Source organism: Arvicanthis niloticus, chromosome 12 (genome assembly GCF_011762505.2).
Source record: "Arvicanthis niloticus isolate mArvNil1 chromosome 12, mArvNil1.pat.X, whole genome shotgun sequence".
Taxonomy (NCBI): domain Eukaryota; kingdom Metazoa; phylum Chordata; class Mammalia; order Rodentia; family Muridae; genus Arvicanthis; species Arvicanthis niloticus.
In genome coordinates, this window is record NC_047669.1 from 22641917 (window position 1) to 22652409 (window position 10493).

At 38.9% G+C, this 10493-nt stretch overlaps 1 protein-coding gene across 1 annotated transcript in view; it reads left to right on the plus strand.

The window, feature by feature from the left end:
- Kpna1 (karyopherin subunit alpha 1) overlaps window positions 1-4647 on the plus strand; it is a 49398-nt gene extending 44751 nt beyond the window's left edge. Inside the window, exons 13-14 of the mRNA XM_034514985.2 lie at window positions 1843-2021; window positions 2342-4647. Coding sequence (XP_034370876.1) covers window positions 1843-2021; window positions 2342-2529 — 367 coding nt within the window. The 3' untranslated portion in view covers window positions 2530-4647. The remainder of the gene's footprint in view (window positions 1-1842; window positions 2022-2341) is intronic.
- The last annotated feature ends 5846 nt before the right edge of the window (window positions 4648-10493 follow it).

The window sequence follows — 10493 nt, forward strand, 5'->3', positions numbered from 1 at the left end:
AATTATCAGTGTTAAGATCAGACTCAGAAGTACATTTAGGCACATTTAGTCTTAAGACTTATTTTTACAATTATTCTAATTCATGTATGAGTGATGTGTGTGGGTATGTGTGTGCATGTAAATGCAAGTGCCTGGAAGGCTAGACAAGTTAAGGTGGTGAGCTGCCCGGTATTGGTGATGGAACTGAACTCAGATCTTTGAGTAGCAAGTACACGTAACTTCTGAGCTATCTGTGTAACCCTGACATTTTGTTTTCCTTCTTTTCAGTTTTTTAAAAAGACTTCTATCTCTCTCTCCCTCTTTTCCTCTGTTTCTCCCTCCTTCTCTCCCCCACTCCTCCTTCTCCTTCTCTCTCCTTCTCCTTCTTCTCCTCCTCTTCCTCTTCCTCCTCCTACTCTTCCTCCTCCTCCTCCTCCTCCTCCTCCTCCTCCTTCTCCTTCTCCTCCTATGGTGTGTTAGGAACTGAACTTGGGCCTTCTGGAAGAGAAGCAAACAGTCTTAAATGCTGAGCTGTCTCTACAACCTCCCTCATTTTCAGTTTTGTTTTATTTTTTTTCAAGACATAGTTTTTGTGTGTATCTCCGGTTTTCCTGGAACTTAATCTGTAGACCAGGCTGGCCTGGCACTCAAGAAGCTCCTCTTCTCTGCCTCTGGAGTACTGGGATTCAAGGTGTACATCACCATGCCCTACCAGATTTATACTGTTTTCTAATGCTACCATAATGGTATTACGTTTTTACTTTTGGATTCTAAGTGTTCATTACTGGAGTATAAACAGTTACATCTGTGTATTAGCTTTGTATCATGCCCTATATCATAGACTTTCTGTACTTATTATCCAGGCTTGTTTTGATTAGGGTGTGTGTGTGTTCTAACCTGCATAGATAATAATGGAATATTTTTCTTCCATTTCTTTCTATATTCCTTTTTAAATCCTTCTTAAAAATACTGCTTGGGTTTGCAAATAGTGTGCAAATAGGAATAGTTAGAGAGTATCCCTTGCTTAGTCTCTGTTTTTGTTTTCAAATATGATGTTAGGTAAACATTTCTTGTTAAAGCTTTTTACCATATTTCCTCTGTCCTTAGTTTATTGTGAGGTGTTTTCTTTTTTAAATTAGTAATCAAGAATAGATTTTGATTATTTTCTTAATCTCCATATTATCATAAGTGATTTTCATCTTTATCATATAATAGTATAGTGTTATTAGTTTTATGTGATCTCCCTTCTAGAGATCTATATATGTATTTTAAGTTTAAAGTATGGTAGAAAGAATATAAAGACTAGCACTAAGTTCCACAGTGACATTCCATGTATACAGGTTTTAGCTGCATCACTTATCTTTTTTCTCCATGTCTAACTTGAGAGAGTAGAACGATGGGGACTGTGAACATCCGCCATGAACATGATAGTGTAGTGTATGAATGTGTAGTCTGTCTCTCTCATTAGACTGTCTGTGTTACATGTTAAGTCCTGCTGCCGTTAAAAGACATACATCCGAAGAGTCCTTCATTTGTTTCCCTCTTGTCTTAGCTCACACAACGTGTATTTGAGAAGTGTGCCTACTTGTAGAGATAATGATAGCATTAACTCATCAAGACTCTATGTTCTAGTTGGGGCTGAGGGAGATGGCTTAGTGGTGGTTCTGCAGACGGTTGGAGGGTTCCTTCAATAACAGACTGCAGTTGATATGTGTGAGCTAAATAAACTCTTTCCTCCCTAAAGTTCCATAGTTGACAGCTTATTTTTATTTTTACTACAAGCTTGAAGATGCCTCACAGATTCAATAAGAATCTAACAATTAATATTTTGTATGACTAAATTGTTCTTTTTTGTTGATTCAGGTACCTAGTAGAACTGGGTTGTATCAAGCCACTCTGTGATCTCCTCACTGTCATGGATGCAAAAATTGTACAGGTTGCCCTAAATGGCTTAGAAAACATTCTGAGGCTTGGAGAACAAGAAGCCAAAAGAAACGGCTCAGGCATTAATCCTTACTGTGCTTTGATTGAGGAAGCATATGGTAAGACTTTGGGCAGCCTTTGGCTGAAAATGAGGAGGAAGTGAACGATAGTCACATGTTTATGATAGAATATGGGAGCACTGGATGACACGTGACAACACGAGCTAAATTTTACTTCTCTAGGCCAGAAACAGCTTGCCATGTGCATTAAATTTAAGATGTTACTGTATAATATTAGTTTTTGGATGTAATAGTAATAATCATTTCTGATATGTACATAGAGATCTTTACATCAAAAAAGTAGAATTAAGAATGTAGTTACTGAGATTTTTTTTTTCCTGAGATTTTCAAGAAAGATTCTTCTTTCTTCTTCATTTTAGGTCTGGATAAAATTGAGTTCTTACAGAGTCATGAAAACCAGGAGATCTATCAGAAGGCTTTTGATCTTATTGAGCATTACTTTGGGACGGAAGATGAGGACAGCAGCATCGCACCGCAGGTTGACCTTAGCCAGCAGCAGTACATCTTCCAGCAGTGTGAGGCGCCCATGGAAGGGTTCCAGCTCTGAAGCAGTCCTCTGCGTTCTTGTTCCTGTGTCCGACCAGGCTACCCAGTCAAGTCCTCTTGTGGAGCCCACAGTCCTCATGGAGCTAACCTCTCAAATGTTTTCCATAATACTGTTTGCGCTCATTTGCTTGCCTTGCGCACCTGCTCTCTTACACACATCTGGAAAACCTCTGGCTCTCTGTGGTGGAATACCCTTTTATCATGAGGGTAAACCAGAACGGCCCACTCTCTTATGGAAAAATCCCTAAGCTTTGGAGATCCGCACTTATATTAGAGTCATGGGAATATATACACATACTAATGTGGCTCCCTTTTTTGTGGGGGAAAAGAGGACTCTTCCTCATTCCATAAAGTGGGGAAAAATGACATTAAAAGATAAAACTAAAACCTTTATCTTGAATTTTACACAACTACTTGGACAAGGGAGATGTTTAGACTTGTGTATACGTCAGAGTACTCTTCTTGAGTTCTTCCACAGTGAATCAACCCTTGGAGTACCTGGTGGCTTTTTCTAGCCACATTTGCATTAATCTTTATTGAGATGGGATGGTTTTCTTTCCTCTAATGGAGTCATTTTCTTCAGATATTAAAGTTAAACCATCCAATCCCTCACCTTCAGCCTTCAGTGAATGTGCTTCTAGTTGTCAGGAATGCTGAAGAATTAACACTTTGACTTTTAAATGTGATCCTGGCTTGGCATATTTCCTTAAAAAGCAGGAAGGAGAGAAGCATATATTAGTTTGTATGGCTTTTGCTTCTCTTTGGTTTTGTTTCTTAGGATTTGGAAGTGGTTCAGTTTTAACGCTGGTATGAAGGCTAAAAGTCCTTAAGTAAAACCATGTTTTAAAATTCACTTAAAGAGTAAGAAGAACACAAAACCCATCACTTTCTTTAAACCAGTGTGACTAGAGGCTGTGTTTCTGCATTACAAAAGATACTCAGGCTTTGTGGTCCTGATCAAGGTCCTGGTAAATTGGAGTTCACCCTAGGTGCTTTTCCTATTTGTGACTGGCAGATAACACATATTTAAATGTTACTTAGGGATTTTTTTTTTCCTTTGTTGGGTGCAGCTTGATTCTAATGTAATCATGCTGCATACATGCTCTTGCAGTGCATCGTCCTTATCTTTAAAGCATAATAGTCTCCTCAGTGTGACCTCTGGACTAAAAGGGCAGTGATCGAATAACCTCAGTATCCCTTGATTTTATTTCATCTCCTGCTAGTACCCTACCTCCCCTAGGAAGAACATGCCCACCTCCTGCTTATTTAATGATGACTGTAATGTACCTGCAAATGGCGCTTCCAGTACTGTGTTCACTGACCCACATTTGGATAATTGCCAAGAGAACTGCAAATGAGCTCTATGTGACTTCTCGGTGCTAGTTGGCCATCTTGGCTCAATGTTGGGACACACTATCAGAGAGGAGTCTTTCTTTTTTCTTTCTTCTTCTTCTTCTTTTTTTTTTTTTAATGATACTCTTTTCAAGATGAATTCTGAAAGAAAAATTGCTCATGTCTGTTTCAGAGCATACCCTTTTAAATCTTTTTAGACTACTCTTCTAGAATTCATCAAAACCCCCAAATAAATAAAAGCTATCTAGAAGTTGCCCTGACAAGCTATTGCACATCTCTGGTAAATCCTGCTGAATGTAAGGAGTATTCAGAGCGTTCACACCTCATCATGATGTTGTTGAAGCAGCCAACTTACATGACCTCATTTACTTTGAAAAAATTGTTTCATTCAAACTAGAAATTTCCAGAGACGACAGGACATTTCTCAGCCAAGAGTGTGATGCATTCTTGCCCTAGTCTTTACTTGTGTCTGCTCTGGGATGGATGCTGTCTGATGTCTGTTATTGATGATGGAGCAGACACTACAAAACTAGTCACCTCTCATCTGTCCTGTTGTTTTCTAGTGCTGCTTTGTGCTGAGAGAACATGTTAGTTTACTGAACTTGACCTGTACAAGACTGATTCTTATGTAATTTTAGGGGATAAATTAGGTGGTTAATTTAAAGATGACCTTTCAATGTTGCCTTTACATCACATTACAATATCACTTCCTTGAGAAGGGTAATAGAAGCACTGATTCATAGTAAAATCTTGTTTCTAGCTTTGACTTTTCTTGTGGCTGATTTCTTTTTAAATTGTAAATTACTGGTAACATGTTATTTCTATAGAATGTTTTAAATTATGTACCTTCTATTGCATAGTTAAAACCTTTGCATCTTATCAAGGAGTTTGAATGAAAAGAAATACAAAGCACACAGAGTTGTCACCCCGTCTTACCAAGAGCATACAGCTGGAACTTTTGTAGCAGTATCCGTGTGGCCCCAGTGAGTTTAGGTCCATTAATCAGTGTGAGCTCTTTTAAGCCTGATCAGAAATTCATGAACTTTAAATATCCTGAGCTTTGTTTTTATAGTGATTCTTTAAGTGTAAACATTGGCATCAGTTAAACCCCAGCAAATGCAGATTTCTAGAGCTGAATACTTACAAAGCAGACTTTTTTTTTTTTTTTTAAATGCAAGTGGAATTTTAGGGGTTACTTGTAAATCCTATTTTTAGTCTTTCACCTGGCAAAGTCTATTAATTTAGTTTAATCTTTTGAATATTTTTATCAGAAAGGTGTTACTTATTACAGAAGCATGTTAGTATTTATAACACAAAACCTCTTAAGGATTTTAGATAGTGATCAGGGCAAAGTGGCTTTGTTGTTTTCCTTCCCTGTCTCCCTCCAGACTTTCCAAGTATGTATTTTATACTGAGAACTGTGTTCAGAAAAAAGTGTTCAGAGAATTTGAGATGTAAAGGTATCTGGTACCCGAAGCACCAGAAGGTCAATACAATCGGGTGGAGGAATAACCCCGAACATACAGATGCTGGATATAGAACGCATTTAGGAGACTTGTCTGTGTAACATTTGTTCTTGCCACCAGTCAAAGCCATCTTTAGGTTGCCCTCATTAGCCCACTGCTGGAAGCTCTGCTGCACTAGGGTTGTTTCTTCCTCATACCAGACAAAGCTGTTGGACTCCCAGTGGTTTTCAGCCTTACTGTCCTATAATAAATCTGAATTATTCCAGTTGCTGCTGACTATGCCTAAGAAAACATATGTAAGTATAATTTGTCAAATTCTGTTGTACATGACTACCTACCGGCAACTTTGATTGATTCTGTAGTGCTAAATAAACATTTCAGCTGTCTGACCCCAAAGGTGGGGCTGTATTGTAAAACAGGTTTTCCTTGGGTTATGGGATTGATTTTATTTCTGATTAAATTTGGTAAATTTTTTCATATCAATAAGCCATTTTAGCCGTTTTTAGGGACTAAGGCTTTTTTATTTAAGTTGGAAAGTGTGTTTGGTAATGTTTTGAGAGGTGGATTGCATACATACTGTGTGCAACCTCCCACATTCCAAGTTTTGCTCATTTGCAGTTTCATTTTGAAATCCTAAATTAGTAGAGCCATTTCCTTTTGTTTGAGGTAAACAAATTATCTATCTGCACTGTATTTTGGTCTACCTTTTCCTATCATTTAAAATTAGTTAAAAAAGTTCTTGGAGACCAGATGTGACTTAAGTATAATATTTGCCAGTAATATAAATGATATTCTATAATATTCTTTATTATTAGGAAAGGACAGCTTATAAGAACGAGTACTACTAAGACATCAGGATAAAGTTTAATAAAGTAGATGTTTAATATTTTAAAAATATTACTAGAACTGGAGAGATAACTCTTGTGTTAAGAGGTCATCTGTTAGGAGAAGTCACTGCCCTTGAAGAAGATGGGAATGTGGATCCCAGCACCCATATCACATGGCTCATATTGCTTGTAACTCCAGCTCCAGTAGATCGGAGCCACCTCTGGCTTTCTCGGGCACCGTGTGCACATATAGTGTCCACGCATACCTATGAGCAAGTACTTACAGATAAAAATAAATCTTAATTTTTTCAAAGTATCAAATCACTGTTGATCATAAGATTATCTGGAGGCTTGAAGTAAGAAATAAAGAGTTAAGATTCATTAGTGGGGTCAAGGTTCTGTTTTCAGCTAAGAGTAGAGAAATTTGTTTTCCTTTAGGTCAAATAAAAACAAGTCCTATTTAGTGTGTGTTTTGTTCCAGGTAATTGGCTAAGGGCAGTCCCTAATCAGTCCTCTAGTAGCTACTTAAGTGTATAATTATTACTGTATTGTAGATGGAAGTTCAGAACTTAATGGATTACTTTGTTCAGTGTCATAATTCTTAGGTGGTGGCTGTTCAAAGTAGAGAGCCTTGCAAGTTCGGTTTTTTCATGGTCATACAACAAACATTTCTGTGCCCAGGAAGTCCTGTGCTAGATTTTTCAATAGTCATCAGTGGGCATACCTTTTATATTAGACCATTGTTCCCAGCTGTTCCTTATTGTCAGTACTTTGAAGTGGCTCCATCTCATATATCACAATTGCTATTCATTGCATATTCGGATAGATGAATTGACCCCCTTGTTCTAACTAAGCATCTTCCCCTTTCTGTAGTACTAACATTATATATAGTCAGACAAATACAACAGTGGTTTAAAAGAAATCCAAGTGGTTGATTGTGAATTTAGTGACATAAGTGGAAACAGAGATAGTGACGAAGGAAAACAGGGGTGCAGAGTAACTGCTCTTCTGAGCAGCACCATGGTGTGATGTTAGCCCAGCCTGCTCTTAAACGTAGGTTGCCCTGTAGACACATCCCTTTTGTTTATCCATTGGTTATTTCCTATCTCAACACATTTTGACTATCCTGTACCCTTTCTCAAGAGTGTTTGTACACTTGATCTGGAATGGCTATTGTTTCTTTGTACTGAATGCACTCTGCTAGGCCGTGGGTGAATGCTTTGCACATGGTCAGTTTTCAATAAATAGTGAATGAGGAATATACACCTGTGATAGTAGTGGGTGCTGGATTACAAAAGGAAATTCAGAAGGATTCTCACACAGTTGTCTGAAACCAGAATAGACAACTGTTAAAGCAAATGTTTCAACATAGTCTCAAAACACCTCAACATGTCTCAACAGGTCCCTCATTTGTAATTAACTTTGAGGATACAAAGAGATACCTGAAGTTTATGAAAAGAAACATTTTCACACCAGAAATCTGACATCAAAGCAATGAGAGGAAGAGGAAAAGCTGCTGCAAGTAACACACACTCCAGTGCATTTGATATATAGCAGATAGCACCTTATCAATCTGTTCTGGCATATTTTAAAGTTTTAGAAGTTTTGTTAATATATCCACCTGAGGTGGCTAGGCTGTTGAGATTTCCCATTTTCATATACTGTGTATATTGCAAAAGAATGCTTTCTTTATTCCTGTAGTCTTATGAGACAAATGAAAACAAGTTTGTATCTTTCTTTACTCTGACAGTGTCATTCTCCTTTTGAGGTTTACTGGCCAGGTTTTTTGTGAAAAGAACTTTAAATCAAAACAGCTTTAGTTTCTGTGAACTGTTGTTTTATGTCCAATACAAAATAGTAGACTATACAGATTTACTACAAAGCTTGCATGATTTTTGCCCATTATTCATAATGCTGTGTGGGTGTGGGACAGTATTTTTTAGGACAGGGTCTCATGAAGCCCAGGCTAACTCCTTTGTAGCTGGTAACTAACTCCTTTGAACTGGCCCCCATGCTTCCAGTGCTGGAGTGCTGGAATTATAGGTAGGCACCACCACAACCAACTCTTGAGTGGTGCTGAGGGCTGAAGCTGCATCTTTGAGATACTAGGCAAGTATTCTGCCTGTTGATCCGTATTTCCAACTTGACCCATGTTTGGTAATTACTAAGTATACAGGGTCCTTTGTGATTGCAGTGTTTTTGCGGACAATAAAGTTAGGCTTTACGTACCTCTACCCATATTCCCTTAGCCCAAGGAAGTCAGTGGAGTCCAGAAGAGGGAATGTAATAGGGGACACTGGCTTTCAAGAATTTGAACTATATGGATAAGGAGAAAATAAAACACAAAAGACCAGTGTTGGGGACAAAATAGTGCAGGGCTTGGGGGAATGGCATGGGCAGCAAGTTGCAGGCATGTGAGTTTACAAGGGTAGCATGATCACATGTCTTTGGAAGAAGTCCAATGATTTCTCACTTTCTGTAGATGGTGCTTTTAAGTTTATGGATCAGTCAACACTTAATTTTTTGTGTCATCTTCAGCTTTTAAAAGCTACTCAGTTATAGGTGATGTTCAGTCCTGTTTAGTCTGAATAGGTCTTCCAATTGGGTAGAGGCTTGGGAACTGCTTTAAGGAAACCAGTTAAAACAGTCCTGAAAGGAGTAATCTAAGACCATGTAAGTCTGGCATATTTTTTTTTTTTTAAATGAGTTTCAGGAGAAACAGATTTTTTTTTTTTTTTGATGTTTTTCAGAGAACCAAAAGAGGTCACCTTGTCTTATGAGAAGGGTAGCTTGTAAAAGTAGGCATGATACTGCTTAGGAACTCAAGATCCCACTCTGATTGCTACCACCTTAGGAGTACTGTTTCCTGCTTAAGCACAGTCACCAAAGCCCACTCCTCCCCAAGAACTAAGCAAATCCTAGTAATTTGTTAGGACAGTTTGTTAATTTAGAACACGAGTAATGATGAACAGTCTATTATTCACAGCCTTTTCCGGAAGTCCCTAATGCTTTTTATAAACAAGGTATTCTACACATAAAAAGTGCGTTTTACTCTTCAAAGTTAAAAGTCATGTCTTAATCCTATCAACATATCAAGTCTGATTCTGTCCCTCATGCTTGTCATGTGTGTAGTGAACTAAACATTTAGCACCACCCTTGTTTAGCTCCTAGGTCATACCCATTATTTCCTTTCGGTTTTTTAGTCATTAGAAAAATATATTTACTTGAAATAAAGTCTAAAATTTGTTATGCAATGTGCTTTAGGCGAATTAATAAAAATGGAAAGTTTTGAATAATTGATACAGTATATCAGAAGTCACACTCCAGGCTTCAGATGCAGCTCAGTGGATACAGTCATTGGCTGCTCTTAGGACCCGGACTGTACCTAGCACCTACATGCAGTTCACAACTGTTACTCAGTTTCCATGACGATGGGATGCCTCTTCTGACTGGAGGATACTGTATTCACAAAGTACACGCATACTTGCAGACAAAACCATATACCTAATCAACGAGAGTAATCCATCCTCTTCTCCTCTTCCTTGTCTCTCCTCTTTGAGGAGCTGGAGAGGGGAGCTCGGCCAGTAAGAGCGTTTGTTGCTATTCTAGAGGACTCAATCTTTCCAGCGCCCATGTACACTTTACGAAAAAGAAAAGGCACGGGCAGTCGGGGCGTGGAGGCAATCCTGTAATCTCAGTACTCTGGAAGTTCAGGCAAAAGGACTGTCTTAGATTCTAGGCCAGTCTGGGATTCAGTGAAAACCGAAACCCTGGGTCAACACCTCGGTCCCTGCACCCTCGTGAATGTAAATAATGGTCCACACCTGCAGCCCCAGTACATTGGAAATGGGAGTTAATAGGACTATGAGTTCAGGTTCGACTATGGCTTGACTACCAGGAAGTACCAGTGATAAGGATGCACAGAAATAAAATGTTTCCGTAGTGCTAACTAGGGTAGTTTCACGCAGTCTTGCCCTACTGACAAGACACACCTCTAACATACCAAGAACCTGGATTACTGTGTATTTTCTGCGGAAGCGTAAACTTTCTGGGCTAAAAACCAAAGGTTTGCGGATTGCTTCCATCATAATCTTGTGTTCCTAGGGTCTGTGCATTGGCTCTGCTTCAGTCTCCTGGCCACAAAAGCAGACCTTGTGACAGCTAAATTCAGTCGGGGTGGTTGTGGGCAGAGGCCCCCTCAATAGGCGCACCCAACCCTCTAGAGGAAAAAACCGGGTTCAGTGTCCGCTTCCTAGCCGGGAGAACCGGAAGCAAATGCTTTTCTCCTTCGGCGCGTGCGCAGCACGGCAGGAAGTGAA